At 27.8% G+C, this 19,959-nt stretch overlaps 1 protein-coding gene across 2 annotated transcripts in view; it reads right to left on the bottom strand.

Moving 5' to 3' along the window:
* Positions 1 to 19,959, bottom strand: part of LOC100213006 (uncharacterized) — a 42,267-nt gene that overhangs the window by 12,831 nt on the left and 9,477 nt on the right. For both annotated transcript variants that reach the window (XM_065793675.1, XM_065793674.1), the window contains exons 5-7: positions 18,147 to 18,829; positions 17,272 to 18,019; positions 2,348 to 2,456 (exon numbers count right to left, since the gene is read on the bottom strand). In XM_065793675.1, the coding sequence (XP_065649747.1) occupies positions 2,348 to 2,456; positions 17,272 to 18,019; positions 18,147 to 18,829 (1,540 nt within the window). The remainder of the gene's footprint in view (positions 1 to 2,347; positions 2,457 to 17,271; positions 18,020 to 18,146; positions 18,830 to 19,959) is intronic.

Genomic DNA, 19,959 nt, shown 5'->3' with positions numbered 1-19,959 from the left:
TATTGGTCAGTTTGTCTGACCCATATTCTATGTGCATTTGTTTTCTAATCATTTTAAATTTGTTCCAAATTTATTAATAAATTCAGTATCGTATGTAAACTTCATTTTTTGAACTATTCATTTTTCATACAAAATAAAATTGAAGTTAAACACACGGTTACGTTAATAAGATACGTTATTTTTTTGGGTTAATTCATTTTTTAAAAGATGTCAAAGCATTATATTTTTTGAGTTAAGTAGCCCGGTTTTTATAATTTAAAACGTTGTGATTAGTTATTAATTTAGATTTATAGTTTAGTATTTATTTTATTTTTAGTCCGATGGTTTTTATAAATTTCACACAAATATTTTAGTTTTTAAAACCCCTTTTAAACTAATTTTATAAAAATTTTAACATAATAGTTATTTTAATGCTTTTAGAACAATTTATTACACTATTAATTTTGAGTTGTTATGTAACGTTTGTTTTTGCATTAAAAAATTTTCGTTATTAAAAGTGTTTATAAAATTAATCCTAGAAAAGTTTAAAAAGATTTATGTAAAAATACACATTTATATAAATGTAATTACGTATAATATTTTTTCATAATTTAAATAACATAAGTTTATTGTAAACATTATAACTAATTTGTTACTTTATTAAATAAAGTAATTTAATATATTTACATAGTAATTTATGTATTTAATAATTTTGTATTTTTATTATACATTTTTATTATATATTTAATTAGGTATTTAATAATTACCTAATTTATGTATTTAATATATTCAAGTAACAACTTATGTACTTATTCACTTACAAAGTAAATTTAAATTACATTTCTCATAGTAATTTTTAAAAAATGTAATACAAATATATTATCCTGTTCAAATTTTAGTTTTTTGAAATTAGATTTTTCTTTTTCTTTTTGTTAGATAAGATAGTAAGATTTTTGATAGATAAGATAAGATAATAAGATTTTTTTGATAAGATAGTAAGATTTTAGTTAGTAAGATTTTCTTTTTGTTAGATAATTTATCTTACAAATTGTGTGGTCAAGAGGTAAAAACAAAATATTTTGTGCGTGGTTAGGAATGGGTTCAACAACACTTCTTTAATTTTTATTGGACATGTCCGGCAATTTTGAGTCTTTATTGGACAAATTGTCCAGTACAAAAAAGTTCGTTATTTCGAGCCCTGTGTGTGTATGTGTGTGTGTGTGTGTGTGTGTGTGTGTGTGTGTGTGTGTGTGTGTGTGTGTGTGTGTGTGTGTGTATGAAGGTTTGGCATAGGGCAGCAATCTTTTTACTTTTATTATCTTATAAACATTCCAAATGTAACCAAAAATGTTAATATACACAGAAAGTGTAATTCATTTTTATAGCTGATGTCTAAAATCTGTATAAAATATATTAACAAAAAATATGTATGAAACTTTAGTATGGAATTCTAGACAGTGCTAGTATAGTGCTCTGCCAATCTCGATCTGGTTTTTATTATTTGCATTGCAGTGTGTAAAGCAATCAACAAGGCCCATAATAAACAAAAAAGATGGTCTCTAATAATATAAAATATACTAATAAATAAAGCGATATGAATTAAAGATAAATATTCATATTTAAATATATCTAAAGAAAAAAATTTAATTGTCTTGGTAAATTACTTAAATTACAATACTAATGGGGGTAAATAATGAACTAAAAACAGAAAAGTTGAGTGCAAAGATAAAACTTATGAAAAAGTATTAGTATTAACTAACGGGTTAGTATTAAATAATGGGTTAGGGCAACTGAAAGTTTACATTTTGCATATTTCAATTTTTTTTCAATTTATTATTTTTTATTCGAAATTAAAAAAAAGTTTATTTCTAACATGTTTTGTATCTTTAATTCTTTTTGTTATCATTATAATAGTATTAAAAGTTTTTGCAATAAAAAATCATAATGACAATCACATCAAAAACTTTTTCATTATGAGATTTACAGAAACTTTTATTTAGAAAAATCATAACATTTTAAAACATTTTTTTAGTTTATAATTTAAGGTTCCTTATTCTTCAGTTAAACAATTTAAAATACTGACATTATTTGCATACTTATTAAATATTAATTTAATTACAACTATATTAATACACTATTATTATTAATTATTATATTAAACTACATATTTTACTAATTTATAATTATAACTTTTGAATCTAATCATTAAAAACAAAACAAATGTTGAAGCAGGAAGTTACACAATTACATAAAATGCAAGTATAAATTTAATATATTGAATAAAACTCATTATGAGAAAATTAAATTTTTACACTGCTATAAAGTATTTTTAAAATAATTAATCAATTAAAAACAACATAAAACAAACCTCATTTATTTCATGATTGTGATCTTCTGACATTGATTTGACAATGAGTTGAGATCCATCATCAGATACACCAAACCGAATATGCATCTCACATCCTACCTTAAAAGAGCTACAAATAAGAAAATTACATTGCAAATTATTTGAACTTTACAGTGGTAGTCATATTGAAGTTTAAAGTCATAAATTGAAGTTTATTAATCAAATTAACAAACATCAATTTATATAAAAAATTAAACATAAAAGTTTATACTTTATAATATATATATATATATATATATATATATATATATATATATATATATATATATATATATATATATATATATATATATATACATATATATATATACATATATACACTTACTGACTTACTCTATAACTGTGTTAAAAATAAAATAAGACTCGATTAAATAAACAAGACATGATAAATTAACATGAAATATATTTAACTATATAAATAAATCTATATATAAATTTGTTTTATATATATATATATATATATATATATATATATATATATATATATATATATATATATATATATATATATATATATATATATATATATATATATATACAACCCGTAGATGTTGTCCGAAAATTTTTTCAAAATTATGTCATGTTGAGTATCAAATGAAGGGAAATTATATAAAAATTTTAAAAATATTAATCATTTTATAATTAAATTTTTATTTTAGATTTTAGTAAACAAAAAGTTACGTTTTTTAACTAAAAATGAAAAATAGGGAATTGAACAAGATTTTTTGATTATAATTTCTTTTATCTATGTTTTTTTATAAAATGAATATTATTTTTGAAATTTGTATATGATTTTGCTTCGTTTGAGACCCAACATGACATAATTTTGAAAAACTTTTTTTTTAATAATATTAGGGACCTATATAATGTTCGAGGGTCAGTAGCAACCCCTTAAAATATTTTTTATTCAAAAATTTCTTAAATCTAGCATTTTTTTAATTATATACAACATATTCAGGGGATGCCAGCAGTCATTTTCAGAAAAAGTTGTTTTTAGAACCACCTATATATATATATATATATATATATATATATATATATATATATATATATATATATATATATATATATATATATATATATATATATATATATATGCTCCTAGTCAGCGCTTACGGGGCTGACTAGAAGCATACATGATATGCTTACTTTAAAGCATATCATGTATGGGTCTCAAAAGAAGTGAAATTTTATAAAAAATTTTAAATAATAAAAAAATTTATGAAAATACAAACTAAAAAAGAAAAAACTATAAAAATATGTACTTTGTTGAAAAACGATAGTTTTCAAGCCATAAACTAGTAGTTTTTTATATTCAAATTATTAGGAACCCATTCTGATGTTCTAAAAAATTTTTATATTCAAAATTTTTTTTAATGAAGTATTAATTTATTACATAGAGCACATTCAGGGGGTGCCATCAGATACTTTCAAAAAATGTTGTTTTTAGAACCATCTTAACATACATATATATTAGGCTCCATATTAGGATTTGTTGAGCACTCTTAATAGTATTTTAACATTGTGCGGAAATAAAATGGAAAAAAAAATAGAGACTAACAATTTCACTGATTAAAAATATATCCTATTCTAGATGAAAAAGTTTTTATTAAATGTTCAACTTTTTCAATTAAAAAAAAGTTTACTATTTTTTTGATTGAAAAAGTTGAACATTTTATAAAAATAATTTGTTGGACATTTTTTCTTAAAACAAAAAATAAACACAGAAACTAATTAATAATAACCAAGAAAATTCTTATATTACAGCCAAATGTCCAGATTGCCTAAAATCTTACAGTTTATTTACAGAATCATCTAGAGGATAAAACACAAACCCCTCCAACACCTCCTCAATGCGGGACCAAATGGTGATCTCAATAATAACGCTTTTGTGAGGGTAATGCTCACAATAAGAACCACTTATTTAGCACTTTTTAAACATTAAATATTAAATATTATTAAATATTATAAAATCAATAAGATTAAATGATAGACTTACTTTAGTTAATGACATTGTTTAAGACTAACCAAAAGTCTCTAGAACCGAACATCTGATATAAGATACAAGATTTAGTAAACTGAGAATAACAGAGCTTAACATCGACGGGACCTTTTTACATTAGCTTCTTGAAATAATAAAAGAACATTTGCTCTTAACAGAGATGTTCTTGTAAAAAAGATGAAATAAATGATTAATAAAGCAACTGCTCAAGTTGGTCAAAAAAAGATGGTGAAAAAAATATGGAGTAGAATAAGGTTTGACTTGAAGAGTATGGATAAAAGCTTCCAAACTTTTAGTCCAGAAGGAATAAAAGCTTCTGAGATGCATTTTATGCATACCTATTATGGATATAAACATATATGTTTGCTATTTATTTAGATACTGGCATACACTATCTTTTCATTGTTATATAAACTTTAGTATTTATATGGTGTAGTATTTGCCGAAAGAGAAAATGATGATGATGATAATGATAATAATGATGATAATGATGATTATGATGATCATGTTGATCATAATGTTTATCTATGCATATATATATACAAAATATAACATAAATTTTAAATTAAAAAAATTATTCTTTAGGATGTATAAATATTTATGCAGCTCTGGTCACAAATCCGGCTCTGGCTATATTTTATCAAACCAGCCCCGGTCAAATATCAACCCTAGTCATCTACTACCTTGGGGAGTTGAATTAACAACAACAACAACAACAAAGCAAAATTAAATTAGACAAAATAATATTCTAAGAAATAAACTAAATTTACAGCTGGAAAAATACCAGTGATGTTATGAATTGGTTCTCCATAATCGGAAATAAAAAAGAGCGTACATTTATTCAATTTGACATAAATGACATTAATGGTTTTTACCTCTCAATAACTACAGATATTTAAGATAAAACAATTGAATTGTTTTATCAATTGTTAACAAAAAAAGGACAAATTCCACAGTTATTCCAGAAGAGACAATTTGTGTAATAAAGCATTGCGGAAAAAACTATACATTATTTTAATAGGTAAACATAGAGACTAGGGTGGTTCAAAAAACAACTTTTTTTAAAATAGTCTGCTGCACTTAACTAAATGTGTCTTATATAAAACAAAAACACTATACTATACAATACGGAAACATGGAAAAAGAAAACCATTTCCATATGAGTGGTCATAAAACCACTACACCTCTCCCTTCCCCTAAAGCGTGATGTAATTTATGGACAACCCCTGAGTCTTTCAAAAAACCAAACTTAAATCACCCACCCCAAATTCTAAATTAAATTCCAATTTTTATTATTAACAGGCTAAACCAAAACTCCTCTGATGAATATGTATTCAATTCCACTAAATATATTTACAAAAAATCCCTTAAAAAACTGGATTTAAAAATTTTGGCCCAGAACTAAAATTTGCCCCAGAAAAAAAGAAAGTAAGAAAGCAAAACAGAACTAGAAACATAATTTCAATGTTTGGTCCTCATCATAACAAAAACGAAACGAACATTCTATTTTAATTCTAGATAAAATAGTTTTAAAAAAGCCAGCAAAAAAAATTAATTTAAATTCTAAACAAAATATTCACATTAAGAAAAACTGAAAGTTTTATTTAAATTCTAAATAAGATAATTAAAATAAAAAGATTTTTCATAAAAGTATTGATGAACAAAAAAGATTTGCTGCAATTTTAAAAAAATGATTTTTTTTTTTTTTGGCAAGCACTTTTTTATGTGTTTGCTAAAGTTTTGGCAGTCATGTGGGGGAGCCCAGTCTTGAGTGCAAAAGCACTGGCTAAACGGAGAAAACTAACATATATATAAATATCAGCCCTTGAAATTAGGGTTGGCATTTCAGCAGTGCTGACCTAAAAGTATTTAAAGTCAGCAAAAAGTTGCCAACCTTATTTCTATAATTTATGGTAAAAACTTTGTGTCAAATTTTTTTTGCTGACCTCTAATAAATTAAGGTCAGCATCTAATAAAATAAAGTCAGCAAAAATTGCAACCTTATTTTTCCAAATTTTGAGGGCTGCTATATATGCATGTATATATATATAAAAGCCTTCCCATGAAGCGTGTGCGGTCACACGCATTGTTCGTCCACGCTTAAAAATAATTTTTAGACATACTGATCATGGCAATTCGGATCTTTTAACTTATAAAGCATTTCAATAATTTGTAGCAAAAAGCTAAGCTTATCTACAGAGAAAAAAAAAATCCTAAATAAAGGAAACAAAATTGTAATCAATTATCAAGTTTAATTAAAAAACTAGAAAATTCAATAATTAAAAAAAGAAAATTAAAATTTTTTTTTTTAATTTTAAATTTTAATATAATTTTTGTATTTTTTATTTTTTTAGAGTGGTTGTTGTTTTTAGCTAGCGAAAAAAACATTGTCTTTTATAACAATTTAACAACAATTGAGAGTTTTGATATGCGATTTATTCACAACTTTTATTAATCTGTATAATTAAGAAACTAATTTGCTATGTACACTAGAACTACGAGAAATTTTGTTAGATTTTTTTTTACGTTTAATCGTTTTGATGTCTTTTCGCTTTTAAAAATGTTTTCGCTATATTTGGCGTTTTTTCTCAATACTTATATAATAGGAAAATAAAATAATAAATTGCTATTTATTTGTAAAACATTATTTGATTAATGAATTTAGTAATGACAGAATAAATTAAATAAAAGAATAACATAGTGTTATGTTATTCTTTGTATATGCCGCACTTAATGTATGTCTGACATTGTTTCTTTTATTTTGCCCAATTTCCAACCTTAATACGAATTACTATTTATAAACTTAAAAAATAGGCTCCTAAAAATTTTGTTAAAAAGTTCAGTAAACAAACAATGCACTAGCCCACATGCTTTTGGAGCATCGTCAATAACAATAGTTCATCAGGAAATAAACTATCTGGTTTAAATGCACAATTTGGATAATTCAACAAAAGTGCAGACTGTTTCAATGGGGGTGGTGAAAACAACCAAGTTATGCGGTAGTAGTGTAGTGGTAAAGTGCTCACTTTATAAGCGAGAGGTTCTGAGTTCAATCTCCACCACGTCCGTGGTAGTACCGCCCTCAACTTGTTTCTCCGCACAGCGACCTTGTTCATCAAAGTTTCATTTTTCGGAGTTGTAGAGTTGAGAGAGGGTTATAACCATTATTAAATAGCCTCCTCATCTGTAGTGGCTTTTTCAAATAGGGGCACAAGTTTTGTGCCCCTATTTGAAACACAGCTTAAACATAAAAAAAACTTTTATGTTTAAGCTGTGTTTCAAATAGGGGCACAAAACTTGTAAAATATATTTAAGATGCAGAAATAAAAATGGTGTGCAGAACTTTTTAACTATATTTATATCTAAGTACATAAAATTTTGGTGATTTAAACACAGCATTGAAATCACTTTGCTGTAATAATTTTTTAAATCACAAATTGCAATAATAATTTGTTAAACCGCAAACTGTATTACTTGAACTAATTTGTTTTCTATCTTTTGATTTAACCATAACACTTAGACCAAGCTCACAATCAAATCAATTATGTCTTTTTTTGTACATAAATATGATCGCTATTTACACACGGTGCATAGGAACATACTCTAAGACCTTGCAATACATCCCCAGAGATTTTATTTTTGATTATCATTAGAAAACATTTCCTCATTCAAAAAATGTAAACGACAACTTTTTTTAGTGGGGGCCTGGGGAGAAAACACATTTTAGGGCAGTGCCCAGGAATTTTGTTGTTCAAGATAGGTAGCTAATAAGCATGGGGCATACTCAAATTTTTAGTATGTTGATACTGGTAGCAAATGAGGATGACTTGCAAAAAATTAAGGTAATTGAAGCTAAACCAACCCCGCCCCGATCCCTAACTGTCCCCTTCCTAGAACTACGTCTCCTTTAATCATAATTTTTTTTTTTTCTATCATAAAGTAGATCAAAATTCAATTTCAAATTTCATCAAAAAATCTCTTTTCGTTTAAGATTTATAACAATGCAAAGCCTAAAATTACCCCCTGAAATAACCTTAAATGGTCTCAACTTTTAAACGAAAAATTTTTTTTTGATGTAATTTGAAATCTGTTGATGAACTTTGATCTAGTTTAATATAAAAAAAGCAAAAAGTTGAAAAGTGTTTTTTGGAACCATACCCTAGAGGGGATTTGGGGAATCTTCTCGAACACCACAAAATCATGCCCATGCCCCATATTTAGATTTTCAGAAATATTTGTGATAGATTTATCAATTTTATTTTTTAAAGTTTTTAAAAATTTTTGTTTAACATTAAAATTTACAGACGGATAAGTAATTATTATTACTTTCTATTTACATTTTTATTGAAATAAAAACAAAGCAAAGCAACCTTTAATTATTAACAATTAGTAAAAGTTAGCAGTTGCTAATTGTTAACAGTTGCATAACAACTCTTTGCACGCGTTGATATACGAACTGAAAGCATGTTTTTAGCCATTATATTGACATGTGTTTATAGGCATTATATTGACATTTGATTGATATAACCGATATATCATGCCAATATTATCAATCCATATCAGAAGTTTTTATTTGAAGCATTCATTTAAAATGCCTAAACATGCAAAAGAACATAGTGATTTTGTAAAAAAATTTTGCATTTGCTGCTTCAGGAAAGGCACGGATTTAAGACCAATAAATAACCCTGAAACAACTTATTTAAATCTAAATAAAAAGAAAAATGACTACTCAAACCTTATCAAAACTATATTCTGGAAAGATTATTCAGCGGATAATCCTGACCTTCCTACCATGCTTTGCTCAAAATGTAGAAAAAAGCTTGCAGGGACTGATCCTTACTTCATTATGCGGCCGTGTTATGAAGGTAATTATAGCTATATTGATGTTTAATTTACTTCATTTAAAATTTAGTTTCGCTATTTTAGTTATTATAGTTGTCATACAAGTGCTATAAAATTTAGACCTGAATACCAGATTTATTAGAGGGAAAAAATGTGAATGTTTTATTTGTGAAAATGGGCGCAAATCAAAAATGGAAAAAATATTGGCCCCAATGGTTGATTGTGTTTCGGGAAAGCTTGTTTATCAAGGCGCTGAAGGTGTTTCAAATAAACCTGCAGAAAGACTAGTTTGTCAACATTGTTATGCCCAAGTGGGACAGGGAATTCCACATCCCTGTACAAAATTAGAAAGACAAAAGAATTTGACTGCCATTGTAAAATCAACATCCCCAACAACGCAAGGAAAAGTTCTGTCCAGCTCTATCAAAGATTTCAGCACAAATGACTCAGAGAACACCTTAGTTTTGAAAACCTTTGGTCCGAAGCAACTAACTGTCTCTTTCGGAAAGACTGAGGTTAAGAAACCTTTCTTTTCTTTAGATAAATTGAACAAACTTCAATTAAAACTACATTCCAGGTAAATTTTTGTTGCTTAAAAATACTTTTAAAAATAAGTTTGTTATGAGTTTAAAGCCAATTTTTGTAATAACTTTATTATGATTTATAAGTAATCGCAACATGATTAAAGTTGCACGATTTCTGAGAAGTGAGGCAGGACGAAAAAGTGTGGAATCCGGTTTCAATATTAAACTGATTGAGAACAACGAAATAATTGGAAATTTATTCAATTGTGATAAACTCCCATTGCTATTAAAATTAAAAGAAAGCGAAGAGGTAAGTAAACTATTTCCAAAAAAATTATTTTATAGCTAGATTGCAATTTGTATTATTCATTTTGATTTTTTATGAATGTATAGTTGGTAGAAAAAGATACTCCTATTGTGTATTGCAATGACATTGAAGAACTCGTAGCAATGGTACTTCATCACAGAAGTCGAGAAACAAATGATGTTGATATCAAATTAGGTGTAGATGGAGGGCAGGGATTCCTAAAAGTTACACTGTCAATAACCCTAAAACCAGAGTTAAAAAATAATAAAATTCCAGAGAAACTGAGCAAAAGTGACGGATATGCGTGCAAAGATTTTAAAGATTCAAGCGTCCACAAAACTATTATATTGGCCATTTTGCCTTCATTGAACAAAAAATATCATAACTTGCGGTTAATATTGGATAAGCTAAACATTTCATCCTTAGATTACACAGTATCTGAAGATCTAAAGATTTTGCTTCAAATGGTTGGAAAACAAACTGCAACATCAAAACACCCTTGTCCGTATTGCATGACATCATCTCCTGACTTTCAAAAAGCTGATCATTATACTCTAGAGTCTTTGTGTACATTGTGCGACCAATGGATGGCTGATGGTACAAATTTAAAAAAAGCTAAAAAATACACTAATGTTGTTAACTCCCCTTTATTAACAGGCAACAAAAACAAAAAAATACTAGAGCTTGTAAATATTCCTGGACTACATATACTGCTAGGTGTTGTAGACAAAATTTTAAAAGAGATTGAAAAAAATTTATTTGAAAACAAGGAGTGTGTGTTACAGTTTGTTAATCAATATCTGTCTAAAATAAACATTTGCAGAGTGTCCTACCAAGGGCAGCATCGTTTGGAAGGCAATGCTTGTCATAAATTGCTTAAAAACATAGACAGCTTTGAACTGTTTTTTCAAGAGTTTAGTCTTGGAGTTTCCGCTGCCAAATATATTAAGGTACTTAGAGATTTTGAAAAAATAGTCCATGGTTGTTTTGGAAAATCATTAAGCTCCACGTATGTTAAAGATCTAGAGGAGTTCTCTACGAGCTATAGAAATCTAAGGGCTACAATTCCTTTGAAAGTACACATAATTGAGCAACATGTTATTGAATTTACCAACATGAAAGGTGGAGTCTTTGGTATGATAAATAACTTTTAAATTTGATTAAAAATAATTTATTATCTTAGTAATTAAATACTCTATTTCAACAGTTGAATCGTAAAATTTGCATAATTTACGACAAATATTTATTAAATAAACTTGCATTTCTTTTGTACTTCTACTGTTCTATAGGCTTAGGTTACTGGACTGAACAAGCTCTCGAATCCATTCATCAGGATTTCAATCAGTTTTGGCGAATGAGAAAAGTTGGAGAGCACAGCCCAAACTATATAGAGGCGCTGAAAAACGCGGTTGTTGCTTACAACTACAAGCACTTTTAAAGTAGCTTTCTATTTGCAGGAATGTAGTTTGTAAAAAGTAAAGTGTTAAATCTCCTATGAACAAACGTTTAGTATGACTTTGAAATGTAAAATATCAATCATAATGTAACCATAAAAATCAGAGTTTTTTTTTTTACTGTAATAAATAATTGTAGCAAACCCTTCTCGACCCCTTATAGCCCTCCCCAGGGTATGGTTCCAAAAAACACTTTTCAACTTTTTGCTTTTTTTATATTAAACTAGATCAAAGTTCATCAACAGATTTCAAATTACATCAAAAAAAAATTTTTCGTTTAAAAGTTGAGACCATTTAAGGTTATTTCAGGGGGTAATTTTAGGCTTTGCATTGTTATAAATCTTAAATGAAAAGAGATTTTTTGATGAAATTTGAAATCTGTCGATGAATTTTGATCTACTTTATGATAGAACAAAAAAAAAAAATTTACAATTAAAGGAGACGTAGTTCTAGGAAGGGGACAGTTAGGGATCGGGGCGGGGTTGGTTTAGCTTCAATTACCTTAATTTTTTGCAAGTCATCCTCATTTGCTACCAGTATCAACATACTAAAAATTTGAGTATGCCCCATGCTTATTAGCTACCTATCTTAAACAACAAAATTCCTGGGCACTACCCTAAAATGTGTTTTCTCCCCAGGCCCCCACTAAAAAAAGTTGTCGTTTACATTTTTTGAATGAGGAAATGTTTTCTAATGATAATCAAAAATAAAATCTCTGGGGATGTTTTGCAAGGTCTTAGAGTATGTTCCTATGCACCGTGTACATGATGCTTATGTAACATGAGTAATTTAAATTTTTTTTTCTAATATGTATAATTCTGCATAAATCATAATTGAATTTTGTTAAACAACCAGATGACCACATCTGGTTGTTTAACAAAAAAATTCACATCTGCTTACAGAACCTTTAAGATTGAAAATGGAGGTACGCTATTAATAACTGGTAAGCAGTTTGATACATAGTTGTTTAGAATAATTCACTTTTTTTAATAATTATATTGTAAAACTATATTTATATTATAAATTTATTATATAGTAGGATTTAATATGATTCTTAATTTAGGATTTAATATGATTCTTAATTTAGGATTTAATATGATTCTTTTTTTTTATCAATCTGACATGCGGCACTTTATCAAATGCCTAAACAAAAACTAAAAACAACAAATCCATTAAGTTATTGTTTTCTTAAGCATCTGTATTAATTGGCTAAATAATTTATATTTTTCTAAAAAATTTATTAACAAGTTGTTGCAATTTGCTTGCTATATCTTCTCTCTCAATTACAATGTTTCCTTATATTTTCCTTAAATTTTGAAGTAACTCTTGTAACTTTAAAAACCAACGCACAAAAACTTTTAAATAAATCTCAATACAATACCAAATAGGAAACTTTAAACTAAAAGAAATTCAAAAAATAAAAATAATTTTATAAAACAGCTTTGTAACAAAACAAAAAAAAGTCAATTATTTATTTGTAATTATTTGCAACCTTTATCAAAAAAATATACTTGTTATTTAAAACTGACAATGAACTGTGAAAGTTTAAAACATCTATAAAATACACACTAACGCACACACGCAGATATATATATATATATATATATTTATATATATATATATATATATATATATATATATATATATATATATATATATCTGTGTGTGTGTGTATGTATATATATATATATATATATATATATATATATATATATATATATATATATATATATATATATATATATATATATATATATATATATATATATACATATAATATTCATTACTCTTTTATATATTGGTTATTTAAAACTTTTTTATTTGATATGTCTTTGTAGTGATATCAGAAAAAAAAATGAAGTAGGTTATTTATATAAACATTTTCTATTTTAAATCATAACTTATGTTAAGGTTTTTTTTTTGTATAACTCAAAAGTATACAATATTTATTCAGTAGATAAAAAATAGTCCAACCTGGTTTTAGCATCACATCTTTTCGATTGCATAGAGAAGTCCCTTCCCCCATGTTTACATTTGTAAGTAAGCTCGCCAAACTTTAACTTCGAAGAATAGGTCTTATTATAAGTCCTATTTCTTTTTATGAGATTTTCAATAGTTCTAGAATCTCTACGATATAATTTAACTTTATTTTTAATTTGATATTGTTGTATAGTTCTCTCTAAATCTTCAATACAGTTAAAAGAAGTTCCAAGTTTTATATTAGAATCTATACAATCGTCGTTTAACTGATTATTACGAAAAATGCTTTCTTTGTGAAGTTGAAACTCTTTACTCTCTTTTTGAATTCCTTCTGCAAAAATAACTAACTGTTCAGATGGTTGAAAAATATTAACAAGCGGATCTGTACTCTTAGCGATAACAACATGCTGGTTTGAATCAGCCATATTAACGGCGCTGTTTTTGTAATCGGCTCCGTAAAAATAAATTACAATAAATTGTGCAAGAAAGTAATCCTTTAAAATTATTCCAGTTTTACGCGACTTTGTTATAATTTGCGATATGTTACTTGATTTGCAAACATTGTTTTCATCAACAAAGAGTTTATTTGTTTTTCAACTTTTACAAAAGCAATATCTAATATTTTAATCAAATGAATAATATAAAATTATTAAAACACTTTGACATATAAATGATGCCAAAAGCAACAAAACCAATATTCCAAAATCTAGACTAGTTTTAAGTTAAAGTTAGGTTAAATTTAAGCAAGCCTTTTTTTTAAAAAGCTTTTGTGTGCAATTTTAAATTCTGAATTGCGTTTCCCATAAATTATCAAACGCGCGTTGTTAGGTTAAGTTTGTATAAAAAAATTATAATATATAAATATAATATCGACTAGTAACGGTGTCTCCCTTTTCAACATAACCAAAATGAATAACACCTGTTGTTTTGAAGATGTAGAACATGTTTTTTGGCTCAAATCTGTCGCATCTTACAATAGTTCTTGGACTTTCACCTTCATGGACCCAACAAGCGATAGCCGACTTGTATCTAACTTGTCTTGAATAAAACCACGACTTATCCTATGTAATGATATCACACAGTCATCATGGGCCGTTTCTTAAAAGAGCTAAATTTTCCATACACATCAAACTCTATTCTTGAAATTTTGAGCGTTTAACTCGTTTGGTATCCAAAGCGATGTTAGTTTTCTTTTTTTAAGAGCGTTGTGAATGATTTTGTTGACTATAAAACGATTAATCGATGTCAGGGCTTCAATTATATCATGAGTTACATGAAGATTTTTTTCAATCACGGTTCGCACACGTTAAACATTCTCGGTTGTATAAGTTGTTTAAAGGTGCCCTGAGCAAGGATTGTCTTCGAGACTCTCTCTACCATCTTTAAATAAAGTAGCTCACTTGACAACTGTACTCTATTTTGGTACTTGGTCACCAAGAACTAAAACCAATTCATCTGTTATGGCTTGTGGTGAAACTCTGAGTAGGGCAGGAATTTTAATAATGCACGATATTCACATTTTTCCATTTTAAAATTTTTCTTTTAAACTTGTTTAATGAAATTCAAATAATCTAGCATATATTTTAAATATATATTTAGTATATAATAGGAAAAGAATTCTTAACTATATTTCGAAATAATTCGACTCGAATTTACTTAAAACTTTGACTCAATTTTTGACATAACTTGATAACTGAAGGTGTTGTAGGGCAGTCCATTAACTGGATTTAATCCCGGACAAACGGACCAACCCTCAAATTGAAATTTTTTAATAACAGTTTTTCATACTTCTGCAATAATCTTTAAGCAAGTGGTGGCATAGCGCATTTGCCAATTTTTTTTATAGCGGTTTTAGTGACGGATCCAGCATTTTTTTGTGTTTGAGATAGCTAACTTACGGACATGGAGTGCACTCTAAACATTGGTACGTTTATACTTATGTCAACTAACTATGCTTTGCGAAAAATTGCGATGGAGGCTGGGAACAAAAATGCCTCAAAATTTCATTCCTCTACTGCCCCAAATATGAGAGCAACAACTTGATAAAATAATTTTTTTGTTATTCTAAACTATTTATATTCATCGTACCGTTGTACAATCTATAAACGTTCAAAAATTAAAAACATATAAAACTCGTAATCCCCTCAAATTAAGGGGGGTTATATGGTCATAATTTTTGAACGCTGAGAGATAATAATATCAAACTTTTAGTTTAATGATGCATTTAAATTTAGTTGAGAATAGCAAAAAATTATTTTATCAACATGTTGCTCTCACGTTTGGGGCAGGGGGATGAAATTAAGGGCTTTTTGTTCCCAGCCTTCAATCATCGCAATTTTTTGCTAAGTATGATTATTTGACATAAGTATAAACATAAAAATATTTAGAGTTTCCTCCATGTCATCTAATTGTGTCAACAAAATATGGGGGAGGTAGGTGTCTGAAAATTTTTGACAGTTGTTGACAAGGAGAGGGGGGGGGGGGGGTAGTCAAATAAAGTTGACGTCAAACAATGTTTGTATTTTAAATATGATTAATTACTTAAAAAAGGAAAGAAAAAGTTTTTTTTTTTCATTTTAAATTTGGGGAGTTGGAGGAGCAACTAAATATACACGTCGTTATATATGGGGTTTATATCTGGAAATTTGAAAAGTTGTTGACAAGAGGGAGGGGGAGGTGAAAATTGCCAAAATATTAACATAATTAATGGCAGAGGCGTAGAAAGAATTTTTTGGTGTTCGAGATAGGTAACTTCCAGACATGGAGCAAACTCCAAACATTTATATGTTTATACTTATGTCAAATAATTAGGGTTTGCAAAAAATTGCGATGATTGGAGGCTGCGAACAAAAAAGCCCCAAAATTTTCGCCCCCCCTGTCCCAAACGTGAGAGCAACAAGTTGATGAAGTATTTTTTGTACTATTCTTAACTAGACTTACATTCATCGATAAATTTTAAGTTTCATAGTATTATCTATTAGCGTTTAAAAATTATTACCATATAAAATTTGCAACCCCCTCAAATTGAGGGGGTTTTAAACTTTATATAGTCATAATTTTTGAACGCTAAAATATTTTAAAATGAAATCTAAAATTTATCGATGAATATAAGTCTAGATAAGAATAATACAAAAAATACTTCATCAACTTGTTGCTCTCACGTTTGGGGCAGGGGGGGGCGAAAATTTTAGGGCTTTTTTGTTTCCAGCCTCCAATCATCGCAATTTTTTGCAAACCCTCATTATTTGACATAAGTATAAGCATATAAATGTTTGGAGTTTGCTCCATGTCTGGAAGTTACCTTTCTCCAAACCCAAAAAATTCTTTCTACGCCTCTGATTAATGGACAGCCCCTGTGAAGTCGTGCTATTTAGATTTCTAAATAAGTATTAAAAATACATTTATACCGAATCTGTAAAAATATATCAATAGCTATCAATTCTTTATCGGATTTTGAAATTCACTATCTGAATTTTAAAATCCAATAAAGAATTTAAAGCTTTACTTTAACCAAAGTTTTGGCTTAGACCCAAAATGTTTATACTAACGGTTGTTCTTAACTTAATTTAAGTCGCATTAATACAAACATTTTTTTTTACTATAAATGCCAACAAATATCTTACTGTATTTGACCAATAAACTAAAGTATGAAGCATACTAAAGTAATTATTTGAACATTGAATGTTAAAACATTCCGATTACATAAAAATACTAATTAGTAAACTAAGGTATTGATGGAAAACATGTCAATTGATGACACGAATCATTTTACTTACTTGATAACTCGGCGATTTTTCCCTTTCCCACAATATTTTTTTTTCTCAAATGCATTATAGCAAACATATTTCAATGAGTCGTATCTCAAAGAAACGTTATTTATTGGAATTGCCTCATCTGAATTACAATATAATTTTACATTTCGAGCTTCTCTATAGAGACCAACAGCCTCTACAGCTTCTTTGTATGAGTTAAATTTTGCTCCAGGATAAAGTGTATTGCTTAAAAGATTCTTCTCACTTCCCTTAATGAAATCACGATTTTCAAGATGATATCTGTGCGCATTTGCTAGAGGAAATTCTTTAGTTAAATACATCAAAACACCTAATTCTTCAACTATTTTCCCTTTTTTTTTTGCTTCAATGAAAAGTTTCATTTTCTGTTTAATTGCAACTGATACCTCTGTGCGATTTCTTTTTGTATCTTTTGACATAGTATATTCAGGAAATGCATAAATCTTTTTTACTAAAAATGAAACTGGACAGCCAAACTTTTTAGTAGGCCTTGCAAGATGACGTTTTTGCAAAGTCTCATCTTGTTTGTTTGTTTTAAGATTTAAAAGCCTTTTTCTAGACAAGCTTTTATCTTTTCCCTGAGCACAGTGGTACTGCGCATGTCCAAGCACAATGAATGGATATCCCAGGAAAGGTATACTTAGGTGTCCGCTGTTCAAATGCCAACGAATACAAGGTAGTTCATTTTTTTTAAAGCTATGACTATAATCTTTAACAACATCTTCAAGATTAACTGAAAATAAAATTATTAATTCTCAACTTTTTAGAGCTTATAATAAAACTTTTATTATCTACAACTTTCTGCAAGTTCCGAAGCTTTATAAAAAATGTAATAGAAAATACGTTTTAAAAATATGTACCCTGCTTGGAATAATTTCTTGACGACATCACAACACAATAAGCTGTAAGTGTTTCACGTTTTACCTTTTCAAGTGCAATATTAAAGCTATCGAGGTCATTAAATATTTTAAAATCTTGTAAACGATTTAATTGAAAATTGTTTAACACAAAATGTGAAGTAGATTCATTTTTCTGAACACTGTCTTTGAAAAACCTGGTGGTTACATCATTTGAGCAGACACTAATTTGCTCTTTAGAAGTGGTTTCAGATGCACTTTTAATAGAATTCTTTTTTTGTAAAGAGCATATATTTATTGTACTTTGTTTATTATTCACAGAACTTGGTACATCAGGAGCATATTTTGCAACTTCTGTGTTGAAATCTGTGTTAAAATCAATAGTATCACCATAATCATTATGACTTAAATAAAAATCTGCTTTTCTTTTTAAACCTAAGAACATAGGTTTACTAGAAGATTCAGCAGCTACACATTCAGCCTTTTTTTTATCGGTTTTTTTATCCTGTATTGGGTATAATGCAGATTCATTGCTAAAATACAAAGTTGATTTATTTTGATTAGGCCCAAGGTGTTTCCTATCCCCATCATCACTTGTAATGTATTGATCTGGTATTTCATCAGGATAGGAAGACATCATCTTTTTAGAAACACATATTGCCGTCATGATTTCTGAGATCCGTAAACTAAAAGCAAAGAAAAGAAAGTTTTTCATTTATTTTTAACAGCAAACAAAAGTGGATGTTACTTGGGTGCTTAATACAATGGAGAATAGGAATAAAAAGGGGGAGGGGTGGAAATTTTAGTCCAAATTTAATAAACAGGGGAGGAGGAGGGGAGGGGGAGGAAGGACTTTAGGGGGGAGGGCTTAATGATAGAGGTGGGTGGGTGGTGATTTTTTACAGAACACGAATAAACAATTTAATTACAGTGTGGCTTGCGGTCAAATGCACATTTTTTAACAGCTGTTTCAATATAATACAATAGAATTTAAAATGCTTACATGAGTTTTATACTATACACAGTGGGCCAGAATTCACTTATAATGGACAAAACTAATAACTTGTCAGAAAAAAGATTTAAGGATCATTTTTGCACTGCTTACTAATTTAAGGACTGCGGTTTCAATGGTAACATTAGTTTTAATATTGGATTGCTATGGATATCTAAATTGCTTAGCAACCACATATTTTATTACCCATAATAAATATAAACGAACAAAAGTGAGAACTTTATTGAATTACTCCCAAATTTACCACATTAAGTATTTTTATACTACAAATGTGGTACCATAAATTTTTTATTTGGTTGATAGTGAGACTTGAAATACCAGGCAACAGTTCATTTTGCATAGTTACTAGCTTTAATTTCTTAAAACATCAAAGTTATAATTTAGTCTAATATTAATGTGGTTGTATGATTGAAAATTATTTTATGCATATAAAAAATTAAACACATTCCCAACTAATCATTTTAGGTATTTTGATGCAGCTCCAGGGCTCCAATTTATATTTCACGAATCTACTACATAATCCATATATAAAAGAATCTAAAGCTTAAACCTTTTTATGTATAAAATAATATAAATATTTTGGTGTATATAATAATATAAATGTTTTTTGGTTTAAAATTATTTTTGAAACCAAAACTCATATATTCTGATAATTGTAAAACAGCTTTAGCTTCTTTTTTGAAACCATCTTGACGCAAACTACAACCTGATGCAAATAATTGCTCTGAAATTAGTCAAGTTATTATTTGCAGTTAAGTTCAATTTACAACTGCATCCAAAATATTAGGATAAGCTAACTTCAAG

This window comes from Hydra vulgaris, chromosome 03, assembly GCF_038396675.1.
Source record: "Hydra vulgaris chromosome 03, alternate assembly HydraT2T_AEP".
NCBI lineage: Eukaryota > Metazoa > Cnidaria > Hydrozoa > Anthoathecata > Hydridae > Hydra > Hydra vulgaris.
The sequence above is the reverse complement of the archived record's forward strand: the minus strand, read 5'-3'. Positions and strand labels throughout refer to the sequence as shown.